This window comes from Oenanthe melanoleuca, chromosome 20 (genome assembly GCF_029582105.1).
Source record: "Oenanthe melanoleuca isolate GR-GAL-2019-014 chromosome 20, OMel1.0, whole genome shotgun sequence".
Taxonomy (NCBI): Eukaryota; Metazoa; Chordata; class Aves; order Passeriformes; family Muscicapidae; genus Oenanthe; species Oenanthe melanoleuca.
Window position 1 is genome coordinate 628,688 of NC_079353.1, and position 19,537 is coordinate 648,224.

The window sequence follows — 19,537 nt, forward strand, 5'->3', positions numbered from 1 at the left end:
GCCCGCAGCAGTGACCACGCCCAGAGCGCAGGCGCGGGGCGGGGCCGGGCGGGGCCGCGCGTGCGCAGGGCCGCCCCCTGGCGGCGCGGCGGAAGATGGCGGCGGGCGGCCCCTCGCGGGCCCCGGAGCGGCGGCCGGACCCGCTGGCCCGCCTCACCTGCCCCGTGTGCCTCGAGGTGTTCGACAGCCCGGTGCGCGTCCCCTGCGGACACGTGTGAGCGCCCGCCGCCGGCCCGGGGCGGGGGAGCGGGGCTGGGCCGGGGGCTGCGGGGCTCGGGCTGAGGGCAGGGGGCTGAGGGCAGGGGGCTCCGCACGCTGCTCTGCCCGGGCAGGGGCCGCCTGCAGCGACCTTGGAAGGGAGAACACGAAAGGAAAGCGGGGGGAGAGGAAACCCGTGTTGTTCCACTTTCGGTTCCCGTTGGTTCTGAGGCGTGCGGAGTGACAGGACAAGGAGGATGGCTGCACACCGTCAGAGGGCGGGCTGAGCCCGATGCGGGGTGGAATCGCTCCCTGGCAGGGTGGGCAGCCCTGGCACAGGTGCCCAGAGCAGCTGCGGCTGCCCCGGGGTCCCTGGCAGTGCCCGAGGCCAGGCTGGATGGGGCTGGAGCAGCCTGGGACAGTGGGAGGTGTCCCTGCCGTGGCAGGGGGGCACTGGATGGGCTTTGAGGGGCCTCGCAGCCCAAACCATTCTGGGATTCTGTCCAGACACCGAGGGCTCAGAGCGCTGTCCAACAGCAGACAGCTCTGGGCACAGCAGCCTGGGATCCTGCACCTCCTGCCTTCGTGCCCAGGTGCCACCAGCTCCTTCTTACCCTTTATCGACTCCGGAGCCTCTGTTGCTCCTCGGGCCGAGGCCATGCCAGGGCAGTGGGCAGTGCTGCTCCCCCAGGGCTGTCTCACCTCCTCTCCTCTTCCCCAGCTTCTGCACGCCGTGCCTGCAGGAATGCCTGAAGCCCAAGAAGCCGGTGTGCGGGGTGTGCCGCAGCACCCTGACGCCTGGCACCAGAGCTCTGGACTTGGAAAAGCAGATTGAAACCACAGAAACCACGTGCAACGGCTGCAACAAAAAAGTACGGAAGTGTTTGGGAATTAAGTACGTGAGATGTGTCTGCCTAGGGCAAAATAAAGTGCTTCCTCCTCAGCTTTCTGCAAAATTGGGCCAAAATGTTTGTTTTGATATGTGCTAAAGGTGTTTGATATAGGCAGCACCCAGATGTTGACATTCTTTCCACAGTTTTTTGTTGTTACCTCTTCAGGAAATCAATTTCAAATGAAAGATTCTGATTTTAAAGCTACAGTGAAACGCTGCTGCTGTGAGCAGGGCTGTAAGGTAACATACTACAGGCAGCAGAGTTACAGCTTAACTAACCTGTCATCTCAAAGTGTTCTGCCTGGCCAGCTGAAGGAATTGGATTTTCTGCTTTAACACTTGCTGAAAGCTGCTCAGGTTTCCATGTTTGCTGCCTGTGCTGAGAGGAAAGTGCAGGTGTGCTGAGCTCACCTGCTGTGTGTTGTTGCCTGGCAGATGTTCCTGTCCAAGATGCGCAGCCACGCAGCCTCCTGCTCCAAGTACCAGAGCTACATCATGGAGGGGGTGAAAGCTGTCACCAAGGAGCCCCTGCACAACACCAGGTAGTGCCTCTGCTCTCAAATCCCGGCCTTGTCTCTCACAAGGAAGGATTTAGTAGTGAAAGCAGTTTTCACCTCTCTGCTCTGTTTGGGTGCTGATTTTTACACGGTGAAAACTGAGTGTTGATCCTGCAGCTGCCTGTGCCCAGGTGAGCTCTGCTGCTGCTCCTTGGTGTGCACGGGACACCTCTAAGATCAGGGTGTTCTCTAGATGTAGCTGTTTTTGAAGGTATTTTAAAGGTTTTTTAAGTATCTTAAAATGCCTTTGTCTCCTGATTGTCCTCACCCACAATGGTGGGAAGTGGGAATTGGTGGCACTGCACTCTTGTGTTTGGCTAGTGGGTGGTGCCCTGGCATTTGAGAAAAAGGTGATAAATGGCACTTAGAACGTTTGTGGGACAGCTGCAATTCATTCCAAATATGGGCCATACTGAGTTCCCTAAAATACCGTTAGCAGTTTACAGCTGATTATTATAATTAGCTAGCCTTAATTGCATATGTAAATGATTGCTTTGAATAATCTGTATTTGTAATAAACTCCTTTTCTCCCCCAACCAGGAGCTTCCCAAATCGCTTCACCTTCCCTTGCCCATACTGCAGTGAGAAGAACTTTGATCAAGAAGGGCTGGTTGAACACTGCAAAGCTTTGCACAGCATGGATGCAAAACAAGTGGTAATATAAAGTCTTGGTGCAAGAACTGCAATGAAATCTGCTCTCAAAGCTCTTTGAAACAATTAGAGATTTTGGAATTAAGTAGGTGTGATTACTGCTGTTCAGGGCACTAAGCCTGGTGTGGTTCTGCTGTCACCTTTCAGTGGCTCTCTGGTTTCTACACCCACTGCAGCTGGGCCACATCCTCTTTTCATCCTTGAAAAATGGCACACATTCAAAGTTAATTAGGCACAGCAAAATAATGAAATGTCATTTCAAAAAAAAGTCAGACATTTAATTTTCTCCTTTTTCCCCCCCTTGTTTTCATCAAGAAGACACAATAAACTGTTGGGGGAAATACTTGCAAAAAGCAGTGTATCATTCTAGTAATCTATCTGTGAGACTTCCTCTCATGTTAGAGGATTTGAAAACATGGAACTGAATTGGAAACTTACAGTTTTCTGGGAAGTTTTTTGTAATTCCAGATTATTCAGGGGGAAAAGAAGTTTCGTTTTTCTCTTGGACAGAAGTGAACTTTGCAGAGAAGGCCAAGGAAATTTTCCTGCCACTGAGAGATAATGGCTGAAATCTTGTAAAGCAAGAGGCTTTAATTATTCTGATTTTCAGAACGTGGGAGAAGAGCAAGCCATTCCATTTCAGAGATCTGAGACATGAATTAAAATGATTCAAAGTTATCTGAGGCTTTTGCACTACATGTCCCAGCAAGTCATTGGCCACCACTTTGCCTGCAGAGCAGTGACAGCACAGACCTTGAGCTCCACTTCCCCGGGCTGTCCCTGCCTTCCCTGCTGTAAAGCTCTGAGCCTCTGGGGCCTAACTGGCTTTTTTCCTTGCAGGTTTGCCCGATTTGTGCCTCAATGCCATGGGGAGACCCCAATTACAGGAGTGCCAACTTCATGGAGCACCTGCAGAGGCGGCACCGCTTCTCCTACGACACCTTTGTGGTGGGTGTGTGCTGCCCTGGGAGCCCCTGGGCACCCCTCGTGTCCTGGGCTGTGCAGGGCACAGGGAGCTCTGCCAGCCTGGCTGCTGTGGTCAGAGCTTTTCTGTCTTGCAGGATTATGATGCTGATGAGGATGATATGATGGCACAGGTTTTGATGCGCTCCCTGCGGGACAAGTGAATGAGTGAGTGAATGAGCCAGGCAGAGGATGTACTGCAAAGCCAAGCTTCCACGAGGGGGAGGTGCCCAGCATCCTTGCACTTCTCCCTGCACATCCCAAGATTAACTCAGGCATCCAGAAGTACAGAAGACTTTAATCCTATCTCAGTTTGAAATCATGGTTTGATATTTCTGTGCCATTCCTTCTTTTGGTATCATGGTCTCTGACATTCAGCCCTGTCAGCCCCATTTTTCTACTTGCTTTGACTCAGTTCCATTGTAGATCAACACATGAGAACCAAGGCTTTTTCCTTTACCTATGCCTATTGGTTTCTTAGGAAGTTAGGTCAAATAAGACTGTCTAAAATCAAAAACATTCCAAATGGAATGGCCTGAACTTAATAAATATCCTCCAATCTCATTTACATATCTCAAGTGATTGTATGTGAGGTGTACTGGTAGCTCTGTTCCCCTTTAGTGACACTTCAGGTGCTAACTGTAACTGTCAGACCAGCTTTCATTGAAGTGACCTCTGATACCTGTGATTCCATCATTTTCCCAGTGTTTCAATCCTTACAGGCAGCCTCCCAACTGTATGGAAAACATATCTTCACTATGAGTATTCAAGCTGCAGACTTTCCTAGGAAATCTTTGCACTGTGTATAAACTAGATCAAAAGACTTCAGTTCTATGCATGATGATTACTTTCCTCCATACTCTTACTATAATTTCTAGCCTGGAAAATGATCTTTTGTGTTGGTCTTAGTTAAAATGCATAATTTTTTAACTATCTTAGCAAATATTAATCAAAATTGCTGGCTTTATGATTAAATTGGTGGGTTTGAAACTGGTTTCCTAATAATTTTAAGCCTTATGCTGAAGGGAAATTCAGCAGGTTTTCTTCAATACCTCGGCTTTCTATTTAAACTAAAATTTTCATATATGTTCTTGGGTTTTCCACCTCTCAAGGCAAGCTGGTGGAAAAACTTAGAGTAATTCATAGCACTGGATAGCATTTCCTTTCTGCATCACAGATTTTATCAGGTATTTTGAATTCCTCTTCTTCATTTAAATGTCCTAAAGTAGCTGAAGCTGTTCTGGCAGTGTGTGTGTAGAATCAGGAGTAGCCTTCAAGGAAAAGTAAAACAGCCCTGAAAGCAGGACAGTTCCAGCCCCTCGTAGGTGGATACTCTGTGTTCAAGCCTACACTTTTACCATGGAGATTCATGAATTTTAATGTGATGCTTTCATTAAGTTCTCAGTCAGGCTGCTGAGATCCAAGGCACTGAGCAGAGCCTGCAAATCATGGAGTGTTGAGATGTCCAGTGGAATTGTTGTAGTTGGAGCAGTGGGCCTGCACCACCCCAGAACTGAGTACTGATTGATTTGAGCAGTAACCTCCTCCCATTGTGCTCTGCACACAGCATAGCCTTACCCTGAAAATAATGAAACTCACTCCTGCTAAAACCTCGTGATTGAGCCCTGTGTGCAGCCACCTCTGGCAGCTCTCAGCTGACCCTGGGCTTTGTGTTTCTTCCCCGTGGTTGGGGACTGGGAGCCCAGTGCTGTGGGGTGGGAGATGTGGAGCCTCCTGGCTCTGTGGGGAAGTGCTGTGTTTGGGGGTGCTGTTTAATGCCTGGCCTGCAGAGAGGTGATGTTCTGTTGGGGGTTGGATGGGGATCCTGGGATCTGGCTACAGTGCAGTTTGGTGATGCCCATTGCCAGGAATCCAGATTCCTGCTTCTGTTCTAAGTGCACTTCCATGCAATTCTAACAAAATGTTTAAGGAGCAGTTAGAAGCTTCCAAGCAATTACTTTGTCATGTTTTTGACTTTTGGAGGCAAGTTACAAATAAAGGCCATTTAATTTATAAAATCCTACCTTCGTGTCAGCTCTTGTCATTTCTTCCTCGTGGTCCACGTGTTTCCTTTGAGCACCCAGAGAGTTTGGACTCGCCGGGGTGCACCCGGCTGAGTCTCTGATTGAGTTAAGGCCACTCTAGTGAGAAGCACCTGTGTGCTGTGCATGTCATCTCGTCTGGGTGGTGAATAAAAGCCTTGGTGAGGAACAGCAGCTCCACAGTGGCCGGGAAGGGTGCAGTGCTCTCCGGAGCTGCTCTCGCCTCGTCAGCAGCTGATCCTGCAGCCGCTTTGTGGCGATAATGCAATCGGGCCAGCCCCGAGCTGTGAAATTCCCCGGGTCTGGCACAAGGAGTCAGCCTGGGGAGGGCAATCAGCGCCGAGACACCCTGGGAGGAGCCGGGCTTGCAGCTGAGCTCTTCTATCAAATGCGTTTGTCTCCAGACAACGGCTGCTCTCAATAGCTCTGATAAATTGTTGTCAGCATCAATTTCTTAATGCACAGGCATCGCTTTATCGGGAATTGCAGCGGTAAATCCCCACGGTCTCCTCAGGCTGGGGGATGAGATCTTGCCAAAGCCTAAGTGCTGTATTCCAGGTGCTTGTGTCACCTGACTGAAAAGAGAACAGCAAATTTTCTTCACGGCCTTTGCCCAGCTGTACTGGACACTCACTGGCGAGCCCACCTCAAAAAGGATTGACCAACCAAGGCTGTGCTAATTCATGGAAAAGCAAATGGGGAATGTGTTGGCAGTCCTAAAGCTTTTCTTTGGTTTAAATATACTAAAAATTACAGTGCAGCATTTGCCTGTTCTGGGGTTGGGGTTTTGTTTGTTTTTCTGACATACAGCTTTGTGTCACAGTTGCATTAGTCTGTGCTTCATCAAAAAACCCTCATTTTTATGGTCAAATTATATTATTCTCTGTGTGGTAAAAATGATGACTGTTGAAACCACTGTGAAAACTCGCTTTCCCTTCCTTACCCCATCCCCAAAGCTCCAGAAAATACTCAGCACTCAGTGAAAAATAGGTGTCATTGCTACTGGCTTAGATCTCTTCTAGTTCTTCTCACACTTATTCTGTCTTTACAGATGCTGGGGTTTATAAGAATTAATTCCGTGGAGTTTGCGGAGCGGCTGGAGCGGCCCGTGCAGCGAGCGAGGGGCGGCGCTGACGGCAGAGGGAGGCCTTGCACCGGGGACAGCGGGGCTGCGCTGCCGGCCCCGGCCCCTCCGCCGGCCTCGGGGGCTGCCGCGCCCTTCGGGGGCTCCTCCAGCCGTGCCGAGGCTTCACACCCCCTCCCGGGACAGAGCTTCTCTTCCTCCCACCACGGCCTGCCTTGGCTGGAGGAGCTCTGCTCTGCAGCCAGACCTTCAAGATGCTGCATGGAGACGCGGGGCCCGCGAAGTAAATAGAATTTTCAGCAGATTTGTTGCTCTGGAGCTGGTTGAAGTGTATTTGTGAGCTTCTTGTGTGTCTGGGACTGGAGCTGTGCCACGGGCTGGTGGCAGCTCTGCTCCGAGCACCTCGGGGCTCAGCTGATGCCCTCAGCTGATGTGATGGTGAGGGTGGAACTCAGTGAGAAATTGTCACTTCCAGCCCGAGAACCACTGCAGAGCTTCCCCTCCCCTGCGTCCTGCGGTCTGTCCTGTCTGTCATGCCGCTCACAGGCACAGGTAGGTCAGGCCGCTTTCTCCCTTGATCTCGTTTTTTCCCCCTAGCCCAGGCAAGTTTTTTCCACGTGCTGTGGTTGGGACAGATCTGATTATTACCAGTTCAGAAAGAACACAGGAGTCGCCCTTGCTTCTTGAAAGAAAAGCACCTCGCAGTGCTGCTCGTGCGAGTGTCCCCAGTGTAACCACATCCGCGGCAGGTGGAGGAGCGGGGGGCACCTGCTGCTCCCCGCCCCGGGAGCGGCACCTCTGCACCCCCGAGAACCGGAGGACACGACCTTTGTGATTTGTATCCCCCAAGGCCTTCGGGGGCACTTTCCCCCTGAACTTCAGGCCGATCCAGGGATGGGTTTTGCAGATTAACACCTGCTGAAAGCCACGGGCAATTCCGCGGCAGAAGAGGGGTGATGTACGGGAGCGCATGGCTGCAGGGGAAGAGTTTACAAATGCAAATGTTGGTCTGGGCAGGATGCGCGTGCCTGGACAGGCTCTGGAAGCTGTTCCTGCCCTGAGGAAAGGCTGGCAGTGAGCTCAGCCCCGCGCTGCAGCCGTGCCAGTGGAAAGCTTTGCTCCCACTTCTGCATTTCATGTCGTTGTGGCTAAACAGTAAGATGCGGTCAGCAGGGGCTGGCGCGGCGGCGTGCGATGTGTGACGGCTGAGTCACGAGTGGCCCACGGCAGCGCATGGCCCTGCTCCGAGCGGCGGGGCCGGAGGAGGGAGGCATTCCCAGCAGGACGCAGCTGCCTCGGCCCGGAGCGCAGCGCGGCTTGCAGCAGGTGCCTGGAGCCGAGCCCGGGCCCTTCCAGCGGGGAAACCCCCGTGAGCCGGGCCCGGGCTGCGCTGTGCACTGCCAGGCTGCGGGATTGCTGCATCCCTGCTCGCCGCTGCCCCGAGCCGTGCCTGGGCACCTTCCCACGGGCACACGGCCCCGGGGAGCCTGAGCCTCAGCGGGCTGCGGGACCCGCCCTGCCCGTGGAAAAGTCAGGGGGAGGCAGGAGAGGAGAGAGCAGACGGGAGCTTGTTGGGGAGACGGCTGCTCTGCCCAAAATCAGAAATGAAAATGTGTCTGGGCAGGTGCTCCTGACCCGGGGCAGCGGGAGGGAGTCAGCGAGGGCTGTGCCGGATCCATCCCGCTGCTCCAGCAGTCACTGCCGCTCCCCAGAGGATCACTAACCGGCGGTGAAGCGTCTCTCACCGCAGGGCTGTGTCCCAGCCGGGCAGAGGCTTGTCCCACCCTGCACCGCAGCCCACAGCCGCGGGGAAGGGGAAGGACAGGCAGGAGGGGCTGTGGGGATCACCGGCAGGCACAGCGCCTTCCTGCAGCCCGCACCGCCGCTCTGCCGCCTCGGGGAGCGGCTGTGGGTCAGCCCAGGGCTCCGCTGCCCCCGGAGCACGGCCCGGGGAAACGCGGGAGAGGAGCCGGGAGCGGCTGGTGCCGCATCAGCGCTTGGAGCCGGGCAGCGGGCAGCGTGTGGGAGCGGCCCCGGGCTCCGTCCCGCGGCGGGGCCGACACCTGCCCGTGCCCGCCCCGGCCCGCCCGGCCCATTGGCTGCGGCCCCGCGCCCGCCCCGCGCCGCGCCCCCCGCCCCGCTCATATCAGCGGCGGCGGCGGCGCCGCGGGGAGACACCGGGCTGCAAGATGCCGCGCTCCTTCCTGGTGAAGAAGCACTTCTCGGCCAGCAAGAAACCCAACTACAGCGAGCTGGAGAGCCAGGCGGGTGCGTGGGCTGGACGGGGGCCGCACGTGGGGCAGGGGGCTCCCCTGGGATCTCCCCAAGGTGCCGCACAGGAGCGGGTGGGCACTGCCCGACTTTTCGCAGGGTTGGGGATTTGTTTGGTTTGTTTCAATTTTGTGCTTCTCGCGGGGGCGATCCCGTGTCCCGGGATGCTGAGCCGCTCCCTGGTACCCCGGGGATGTCGGTGGCTCCCTCGTGGGGTGCGTGGGGGACTCCCCGTGCGGGTAGTGGGCGGGAGTGCGGGGTTCCCTTCACCCCATCCCCGGCAGGGCGGGCAGGGGCGCGGGGTCCCTGCGGGGTGAGCTGGGTCCCCTTTGCCCCGGGAGGGCGGGCTGAGGTCCCTGTGCTCCCCGGGCTCAGGGGCGCTGGGGTGGGGTCCCGCGGGGGTGGCCGGGCCCCGCTGACCGCCGCCGCCTCCCGCAGTGCTGGCCGCCCCGCTGCTGTACGAGACGTGTCCGCTGCCCGTCATCCCCCCGCCCGAGGTGCTCGGCCCCGGAGCCTACTACCCTCCGCTGGTGTGGGACGCGGGGCTGCTGTCCAGCCTGTTCCCGGGCGGCCCGGGCAGCGAGGCTGCGGCCGGCGCGGCCCCCGCGCTGGACCTGACGGCGCTCTCCAGCGAGGAGGATGAAGGCAAGAGCTCGGGGCCCCCCAGCCCGGCCTCGGCCCCCGCCGCCGCCGAGCGCTTCCGCTGTGCCCAGTGCGCCAAGGCGTACTCCACCTTCGCCGGGCTCTCCAAGCACAAGCAATTGCACTGCGACGCCCAGGCCAGGAAATCCTTCAGCTGCAAGTACTGTGAGAAGGAGTACGTGAGCCTGGGGGCTCTCAAGATGCACATCCGGAGCCACACGCTGCCCTGCGTCTGCAAGATGTGCGGGAAGGCTTTCTCCCGGCCCTGGCTGCTGCAGGGCCACATCCGGACGCACACGGGTAACGTCCCCTCTTGTCCCTCTGCCTCCCTCCCTTATCGCCTCCCGCTTCCCTGCTCCACCGCCCCAGCGAATCGGCGGCCCGGCTGTTATCTGGGAAGATAAGGGCTTCCCAGACCCCCTTGGCACATCTCTCTAAAATGTCCTTTAAATATCCTCCTGGCTGGAACGGAGCGCAGGGTCAAGGCCCAGCCTGTAAATCTGCGCTGCTGCGAGCGCAGGGCCTGCGCAGGCTTCACCAAAATGTCCCAAAGTGGGGCTGTGAGACTGCTGGAGCTCCCTCTGTGCCCGCAGCCAGGGCAGAACCGCAGCCGCATCTGCCCATCAGCGCTCCGACCCCAGGGCGGCGATGAGCCGGGCTCCGGGCACTGCTCCCGGCTCCGGGCACGTCCCTGCCGGGGTGAGCCGGGCTCCGGGCACTGCCCCCGGCTCCGGGCACGGCCCTGCCGGGGTGAGCCGGGCTCCGGGCACTGCTGCGGGCACTGCTCCCGGCTCCAGACACGTCCCTGCCGGGGTGAGCCGGGCTCCGGGCACTGCCCCCGGCTCCGGGCACGGCCCTGCCGGGGTGAGCCGGGCTCCGGGCACTGCTGCGGGCACTGCCCCCGGCTCCAGACACGGCCCTGCCGGGGTGAGCCGGGCTCCGGGCACTGCTGCGGGCACTGCTCCCGGCTCCAGACACGGCCCTGCCGGGTGAGCCCGGCTCGGCTCGGCCTGGGGCAGGTGCTGCAGGCACCTGTTGGCGCGGGGCCCGTGCGCAGCTGCAGCCCACCCCGCTGCCCCGACAAAGCATCTCCCGAGCATCCTTTGTGGGGCTGCGGGACGGTGTAATTGTGACTTGGCACTGATTTCACACCCTCTTAACGTACTAAAGATGATGGCTGAAGGAAGCCGGGTAGACTTAATTGTGCTTTCCAAATTGAGCATACACATTTGTTTCCTCCAAAAGAGTCTTTCTGGGAGGAATTCGCCCTGGCCAGGCCTTTCAATGGGGAGGAGAAGGGGGAGCGCAGGGCTCGGCAGAGGAAATAGCTCCACTCACCCGGGGCTGGCGCCTCGCAGCCGCTGCCTGCTATGATATAATTAACACACAGCGCTCGGCTTTCCTGCGCTGCGAGCTCCTCGCCCGGCTCCGCGCAGCACACGGGTCTCGTGTCTTCGTTTGCCTGTGTGGCTGCCCTGTTACTTGCAGATGTTTCCAGCCTCGATTTTCCGGGGTTGAGAGGAAAGGTTTTTCTGGGAGCAGACAATTCCCAAGCTGGCAGTTCTCCCCCAAGCAATGCTGTACATACCCGGCTTTCCCCTGAACAATGACAGCCGGCACTTCTTTTCACTGTGCTCTGCACAAACTTTGCCTAATGAATGGCTCCTTCTTTGATATTCCCCACGTGTTGATGCACTGGTTAATTGGGAGCGTTTCTCTTTGTCCCATAGGTGAAAAGCCCTTTTCCTGTACACACTGCAACCGGGCCTTTGCTGACCGCTCTAATCTCCGTGCCCACCTGCAGACCCATTCAGATGTAAAGAAGTACCAGTGCAAAACCTGCTCCCGGACTTTCTCCCGCATGTCGCTGCTCCACAAGCACGAGGAGACAGGCTGCTCTGGCTCTCGCTGAGGACTCCACTCCCGGGCCTCCCACCAACACCTAGAACTAGTTTCTGTAGGAGTTAGTTTCCTCCATCGCCACCGCAGCTGGACGCTGCTCCTCCGGCCCCCGGCCCCTCACACTCCTCACTTGGTGCCTCCAGTGCAATGCAGGAGCCTGATCAGAGCACGCTGGGTTGGAGGGCACCCCTCAGGATCATCGAGTCTGATTCCTGGCCCCGTGCAGGACATCCCAAGACCCCCACCGTGTGCCCGGGAGCGTTGTCCAACACTTGCTGAGCTCACACAGGCTTGGTGCCGTGACCACTTCTCCCCCCGGCATCAGAGTGCAGGGCTGGGCTCGGGGCGGGTGTGTGGGACTCGGGGGTCTCGGTGGTGCCCCCCTTGCCAGAGGCACTCGGCACCTTGCAGGGCAGGACCTGCACCCTCGCTATTGAACGCTGCGACCATGTAGCTTGGGGGGTTGGGGCTTTGGGGTTGGATTTGTTTATTTTTATTTTATTGTTGTTTTTTGGTTGTTTGTTTTTTAACACCATAACCACTTGGTAACTTTTAAGAACCAGTATTTTTTTAATGAAGGACAAGACACCCCCCACCCCGTACCCGAGTGTATATAACCCGCCTGTAGAAGGTGTAACTATGCAATAATACAGTATCCCAGTAGTTGTGAAGCAGCTGCTTCTCCCCAGCACAATGACAATTTGCAATGCCTGCGAGATTAACAGTGTCCATGAAAGGCAGGGGTAGCCATTTCAAACCCCAGCCCTGTTTACAGAGCAGCTATGCACTCAAGCACCTGTTAATATGACTCTTAACAACTGCTTTTCAAGAGAACTGTGACTAATAGCAGGCACTTGTCAGCTGATACAATGGTGGCCTGTCCCAAGGCTGTCCATCGACAGGTGTGTGCCAAAAGCCCTATTTATGGGTATTGACAGGTGCCTCCTGAATGCATCTTTCTTTGGACATTGTTTTCATGGAATCATTACAAAGAGGATGTTTACATTTCAAAGGTACACTGGTATTTATATTTTTGTGCCACAATTTTGTACTGATGGAAACTTTTTTATATAATGATATACAGTTTATTGATATTCAATAAAATCGTTAATTTATAATGGGGTTTTGTGGGTGCTTGGGGTGGATGAGGTGGGAGTGCTGTGCGGATCCGGGTGCTGGGCTCAGCCCTCCCCTTGGCCCCTGGCTGCAGGTGACCGGGAAGTGGCGTTTGCCGGGGGAATGTGCCGACAGTTGTCATTAGGGAGAGGAAAACTCAGGCTCAGTTCCTGCCCGCGGGCGGGGGCAGCCGTGCCGTGGGGCGGGCTGGGCGCGCGTGGGTCTCCCAGGGTCCGTGTGGGAGGCACAAGAGCTTGTCCTGTCCCTCCTGTCCCTGTGCCAGCCGGGTGGGGGGTGCTGTGTCCCCGGAGCTGCTGCAGCACCTGCGGCTCTCCCCGGGGAGCAGGTCCGTGTGGCAGCGCAGGGCTCTGTCCCTCGGAGCGTCCCTGGCTCTCGGCAGCATCCTGAGCCTCCCCAGGGTGGGTGACCCGATGTGGGTCCCGCTGTCACCGCAGTCCCCGGCCTGGGGGGCCCCGAGGGGCAGCAGGTGCTGCGGGGAACACAACCTCTGCCTCGGGAATTTCCATCATGCACCCCCCAAAACACCTGCACGCACACTCACAGCCCCCTCCGGCTCTGGGGTGCTCCAGAGCCTGCAGCCGGGCGCTCCCCCGGGGGCTGGGACATTGTCCTCCCCGCGTTTCCCCTGTGCCATCCCCCGGACATCGGCACTCCCCGCCTCCCCCGGGGGCTGGGACATTGTCCTCCCCGCGTTTCCCCTGTGCCATCCCCCGGACATCGCTCTCCGCCGGGGGATGGGAGCGGCCTCGGGCTCTCGTCCCCGCAGCCCGCCCGGCTCAGCCTCTCCCGGGGGCTGCTCGGAGCAGGAAGATGTGTGTGGCTGTAAAAGCCACCAGAGCTGCTGCTCGGCCCTTCTTTAATTAAGAGCTCACCCGGTATAAACTGACTTTCCCAGCCGAGTTGGACTCATTACTCGATTATTAAGCAGGGCAGGAAGTTTTGGGTTTGCTCTTGTGTGTGCTTTTCTTCCTTTTCCCAACAGGAAGCGGGGGAGGGGCACTAATTACTTTCAGCTTTCCATCCATAAAATCCTGGAGCCGCAAAAGCAGCTAAATAGTTAAAAAAAAAAAAAAAAAAAAAAAAAAAAAAAAAAGTAAGAAAAAAAAAAAAAAAGGCGGGGGGAAGAAACAGAGCAATTTCGAGAAGAGACCACCTGCAGGAGCTGGGAAGGAGGGTCAGGGGTGGGTGCAGCAGCCCTGGTACCCGGCAGGCTGGCTTGGCAGCTCTGCAGGGCTGTGCCCTGTGCCGGGGCTGGCACATGTGGAGGGTACCCGGCCCTTGCCGTGCCATTCAGGCTCCCGCTCCCTGCCCGCCCTGGCACCCACGGGGAGCGCTGCCAGCTCCCTCTCAAAGGCCTGCAGCCGATATTGGTCAGGCCGGCCGTGGGAGCTGTGAGAAACCTCCTCCCTAGCAAGTTTGCTGCTCTCAGTTGTGCTCTGGCTTTGTCCAGCGCCTGGCTGGGACGCCAGGCTTTCACAGGGAAGGTACAAACCGGGTGGAGAGCAGCTAGGCTCGACTGACAAATCCCGCTGGCATTCAAACACAAATGCAGCCTTAAAACACTGGGGGAAAAGAAATGCTGCCTGTTCTGAATGACAAAAGCACAGCCCACTGGCACTTGGGCTGCTGTGCATCTGCTTCTCGCCCTGCCCACACCCTGTGCCCTGGGGACACGCTGCTCAGGTGATGTCCCAGTGCCTCAGCCCTCCCCGGGTGTCGCCCAGGTCTGGACCAGCCGCTGTTCCATCGCAGGGTGATGAACGCGGTCCACATCTCTCATTTTCTCACCAGCTGCTCGGTTTACTAGTGGAAAAGTGTTTTTTTTTTTATTACCTGAGGGATGTTGGGGTGAGCAGAGGGTCGAGAACCACGGCCAGGACACCCTTAGGTCCAGCTCAAGCCGGCTCCACACAGGGGTCATCCCGCCTGTCCTGCCTCTGCCCCTGCCGACCTTTGGGGCTCTGGGATGGAGAACCGCACCCGGCAGTGGGCCTGAGGATGAGTGGCGATTTTTAAATTTCATGTTCTGCAGGGCAGCATCCCTGGCAGCAGCGCCCTGCCCGTGTTCCCTGTGCTCACCAGCGAAGCCCGGGCTCAGAACCGGCAGAACTCGGCAATTTCCCCTCTCCTTTAATGCCCCAAATTCCCCTCAAGGGCCGCGGGCTCGGCTCCGGGCGGGGGCGATTAGCCAGGAGCCATTTGGTGGCCACCTTGTTGACCATCTGTGAGAGATTTGGGTGTCGGCCCGCAGAGGGTGGGACGCAGCGCCGGCAGGTAGCGGGGCCCCGCGCAGCCAGCACCAACAGCCCCCGCTCCCGGAGCCCTTTCAAAGGCCCCGGGGAAACCACAAAGTGCCTTTTCTTCCCCGGGACGACTCGTGTTTCCCCCCGCCTGACCCGATGGAGAATTAAGGGTGTTGGGAAAGCCACGCTCCGTGGGAGCCCCTGGGGCAGAGCCGTGTGGAGATGCCGGGTTAAAAAGGGCTTTAGGGCTCCCAGGAACCACTTGAACTCATCTGTCCTGTCTCTGCCAGCATCTGGAGCATCCCAGAGGCGATGAGAAAGAAAGCAGGAGGATTACAGCCGCCTTTGCAAAGGCTAAGCTTCACCTCCTCAGTCATTTGGGGGCTGCAGTTCCCAAAATTTCCTTTTTCTGTCCCCATCACTCCCAAGGACAAGCACAAGGCACACTTGGTCCTTGTGCTGTGAGGGTGAAGAGGAGCTCTGGGGCCCCCCAGAATGCCTCCTCCCACCTCCAGAGTTGTATAAAGCAAAAAAATTTCCACTTTCTTCTCCTGTCACTGCAAACCTGATAGAAATGTTCTCATGATTCTGTGATCTCCTGCATCCCCCCCAGCCTCTGCAGGAGCACTTCCAGCATCTGAGAGTGCAGACCCCAGAGAGGGCAGCCAGAGCTCAGCCCTTACAAAGTGCAGCAGCCTAATTCTTCTTCTGGCTCTTACCTCAGCTAGAAAAACTGAACAAACAAACAGGAACAGAATCCAGGGAAAGGCCCGTGGGTGAAGCCAATCCCTGGGCTGTTCCTGATTTGGGGCAGGGAATGACCAGAGCTTGGTGGCAGGACATGGGATGGCTCGTGGGGTGACCAGCAGGGACAGCAGGGGTGTCCCATTTACCATAGCCAGGACAGCATGGGTGTCCCACTGCCATAGCCAGGACTCCATGGGTGTCCCATTTACCATAGCCAGGACAGCAGGGGTGTCCCATTACCATAGCCAGGACAGCAGGGGTGTCCCATCTGCCATAGCCAGGACAGCAGGGGTGTCCCATTTACCATAGCCAGGACAGCAGGGGTGTCCCATTTACCATAGCCAGGACAGCAGGGGTGTCCCACTGCCATAGCCAGGACTCCATGGGTGTCCCATTTACCATAGCCAGGACAGCAGGGGTGTCCCATTTACCATAACCAGGACAGCAGGGGTGTCCCACCTGCCAAACTGGGATGCAGGTGAGGTTTTCCCAGCCTGGACACGGGCAGCAGGTGCTGGTGCAGGCCCAGGCTGTCAGCAGGCAGTCCCTGTCCATTAACAGCTCCACAAGGAGCAGGCTCACAAACAAGCTGCAGGTGTAGCTATTGTTTTTGTGCCTCTGGGCTATTGACATGAGCAATAATCCCAAATTAATCTTTAATCGGATGATGAACTGATAGCGTGGGGCTGGGGAGGTGTGAGTCTTCCCAGGCAGATGAAGCACAGCAAAGGCAGAGGGAAGGGCCAGGCAGCCCTGGAGAAGGGCAGTGAGGACTGAAATAAAGCTGGTGTCTCCCTGTGGGTGTGGGAGGCCTGTGGCAGCACTGCTGTGGTCTGGCACTGTCTGCACTCACCTTCCCAGGCACCCCTGTCCCAGAGAGTGCCCCTACCTGCCCCCAGAGCAGGGAACAGGGGACAGGGTGATGCTCAGCACACCACAAGGCTGCACCACACCCCAGTAAAGCTGCAGCACCTGCCATGAGGCTGCTGTGATGAATTCCTTCACCTGAGGATGGACACTGGCACCAGGGCCACCAGCACAGTGACCACTGTCCCCTCCACAGCAGGGGGAACACCAGCCTGTGCCCCCTGCTCCACAGAAGCAGTGCTGTGCTGTAACTCACTGGAGATCTGCCTAGAAACCATCAGAAAGTGTTTTCAATCTAGCCTAATATACACACGTATGGATCACCTTCTGTTTTACTGGGCTCCCCCAAGCAATGCGAGCCTGTTTGACTTTCCCAATAAAACGGCTCACGTTTCACACGGAGGAGATTGGCGGCTCCCGAGCTAATTAGCCCGGGTTTCCCTCCACCCCCGCATTTTCCACGCAGGGTTATGCTGGCGACACTTAGTCTGTGGTGCTCGGGGAGGACGCTGCTGCCCCGGGAGCCTCCTGTGCTGCGGGCAGGGCGAGGAAGTGCCGCGGCACCGAGTCACGGCCCGTTATAAAGAGCTTCAAGGGCCTGCATTATGTCATTACTCAATTAGCCTGTTGGTAATAGCACTTCATTAGAGAGACAGCTCCCATTCACTGGCCTAATCCACTTTCTAAAGGCAGGGCTAGAACCATTGATGCCTTTCCTGATGAGGCAGAAAGAGCTTTTGGGGAGTGGCCGGGCAGAGGGGCACTGACCTGCTGCCCACTCAGCCCTGGCAGCCCAGGGAGGGCAGAGCACCTGCCCCTCTCAGCAATCAGGTGTGAAGCAGGGAACCAGGGAGCTCTGGTGTCCAGCCCTTGGTGCCACAGGATGTGCCCTGTCCCCACCCAGCCAGAGGTGAGCCATGGAGGGATGTGAGCCCATGGAGGGATGTGAGCCCATGGAGGGATGTGAGCCCATGGAGGGATGTGAGCCCTCAGCAGGGATGTGAGCCCATGGAGGGATGTGAGCCCTCGGCAGGGATGTGAGCCCATGGAGGGATGTGAGCCCATGGAGGGATGTGAGCCCTCGGCAGGGATGTGAGCCCATGGAGGGATGTGAGCCCATGGAGGGATGTGAGCCCTCGGCAGGGATGTGAGCCCATGGAGGGATGTGAGCCCATGGAGGGATGTGAGCCCATGGAGGGATGTGAGCCCTTGGAGGGATGTGAGCCCATGGAGGGATGTGAGCCCTCGGCAGGGATGTGAGCCCATGGAGGGATGTGAGCCCTCGGCAGGGATGTGAGCCCATGGCAGGGATGTGAGCCCTCGGCAGGGATGTGAGCCCATGGAGGGATGTGAGCCCTCGGCAGGGATGTGAGCCCTTGGAGGGATGTGAGCCCATGGAGGGATGTGAGCCCTCGGCAGGGATGTGAGCCCATGGAGGGATGTGAGCCCATGGAGGGATGTGAGCCCTCGGCAGGGATGTGAGCCCATGGCAGGGATGTGAGCCCTCGGCAGGGATGTGAGCCATGGAGGGATGTGAGCCCTCAGCAGGGATGTGAGCCCATGGAGGGATGTGAGCCCTCGGCAGGGATGTGAGCCCTTGGAGGGATGTGAGCCCATGGAGGGATGTGAGCCCTCAGGCAGGGATGTGAGCCCATGGAGGGATGTGAGCCCATGGAGGGATGTGAGCCCATGGAGGGATGTGAGCCCATGGAGGGATGTGAGCCCATGCAGGGATGTGAGCCCATGGAGGGATGTGAGCCCTCGGCAGGGATGTGAGCCCATGGCAGGGATGTGAGCCCTCGGCAGGGATGTGAGCCCTTGGAGGGGTGTGAGCCCTCGGCAGGGATGTGAGCCCATGGAGGGATGTGAGCCCTCGGCAGGGATGTGAGCCCTTGGAGGGATGTGAGCCCATGGAGGGATGTGAGCCCATGGCAGGGATGTGAGCCCTCGGCAGGGATGAACCAGGGAACAAGGGAACTCTGGTGTCCAGCCCTCGGCAGGGATGCTCCTGTGGGGCTGCCCGTGGGGATGGGCACTGCCTGCCCAGCCTGAGCCTTGATTCAGTCCGGGAGGGGCAGGATGAACAGCTTCTCGTTCTATTTCTCTTTTATTTCCTCCCACAGGCGCTGTGACACTCGGTGCTTGCTGGAAGCCGCGGCTCGGTCGGAGGAGGGGCAGAGCCGCGGGCAGGAAGCTGATGAGTGTCAGGGAAGGATGTCAGGGAGCAGGGACAGCGGCTGGAGCTGCCCTGCCCTGTGCCAGCCGAGGGGGCAGGGAGGGCACAGAGCCCTTCCGTGGCTGTGACAGAGCCAGCACGGAGCTGCAGCAGCTCACAGCCCGGCCCAGGGAGCACCACAGTGCTGGGAATGTCCCCCAAACATCCAGTTGGCTTCAGAGCCTGTGGGGTCCTGGTCCCCCAGCTCCCCCACCTCAATGGCCAGAGCATCCTCAAGTGTGGCCCCACCACATCTCCTCCACACACCTGCACCCTCCCAGGGCATCCCTCAGCCGTGGCAGGAGCTGGCCTTCCCTAGCCCATAAAAAAAATAACCTTTGCTCAGGCTTCCGAAAGATTCAGCTCAAGACAGAAGTTACTTTATGTCAGAAGAAGTACTGGGGTAGGAAAGTTTACTGCCCTGGTTACAGCAGCTGCTGTCTGTGATCAATATAATCTGAATTTTCCCCCTAAACCTCACTTTACAGCAATAACCTTCCATCATCGCTTCCACAGAGCTGGAGGGCAGCAACATGGGGCCCACACTTGCTGGAAAAATTCATATTTATTGGTAGCTGTGACTCAGATGAGGACCTGAATGCAGACACTGTGGTAGATGGCAAATGGTTTCCTTCAAATGGTCTTCAGGGCATCCCAGGAGCCAAACCAGCAACTGGCACGTGCCTGTGGGACTGTCCCTGCTGCTGCTGGGCAGAAAGGGAGGGCTGGGATGTCACACTCCATCACCCAGCGGAAACTTCAAATCCTCCACAGCTCCAGCAAACACCTTGTTTTCATTCAAACCCTTTTGCCATTTCGTACTGCTGGCTACTTCTCTCTGAAAGGAAATAGCTGTCCCATAAATAAAGGGCGGTGGGAGGGAGCGTGGGGGAGGCTGGTTCAGATGCAGGAAGCCTTTCCCTGCGTGCTGCTGCTCAGGGCTGGGGAGCAGCAGAGCAGAGCTGGGCCCTGGGACAACGTGGGCACAGGGTGTGCCAAGAGCTGCTGGGACATCACCCCCCAGGGCACCCCCAGCCTCCCCTCCCCTCCCAGGGCACCCCCAGCCTCCCCTCCCCACCCCAGGGCACCCCCAGCCTCCCCACCCCTCCCTTCCCCACCCCAGGGC

General features: G+C 57.6%; 2 protein-coding genes and 1 long non-coding RNA gene across 4 annotated transcripts in view; all 3 read left to right on the plus strand.

The window, feature by feature from the left end:
- LOC130261511 (uncharacterized) overlaps positions 1-19,537 on the plus strand; it is a 284,970-nt gene that overhangs the window by 226,213 nt on the left and 39,220 nt on the right. The window lies entirely within an intron of this gene.
- On the plus strand, positions 48-5,284 carry RNF114 (ring finger protein 114). Its single transcript, XM_056507820.1, has 6 exons — positions 48-214; positions 920-1,070; positions 1,526-1,632; positions 2,188-2,302; positions 3,139-3,246; positions 3,360-5,284. Exons 1-6 carry the CDS (start codon positions 96-98, stop codon positions 3,423-3,425), a joined length of 666 nt encoding a protein of 221 aa, XP_056363795.1. The 5' UTR covers positions 48-95; the 3' UTR covers positions 3,426-5,284.
- On the plus strand, positions 8,554-12,320 carry SNAI1 (snail family transcriptional repressor 1). The gene is made up of 3 exons (XM_056507819.1): positions 8,554-8,655; positions 9,097-9,600; positions 11,031-12,320. The coding sequence occupies exons 1-3, from the start codon at positions 8,577-8,579 to the stop codon at positions 11,210-11,212; spliced, it is 765 nt and encodes a 254-aa protein (XP_056363794.1). The 5' UTR covers positions 8,554-8,576; the 3' UTR covers positions 11,213-12,320.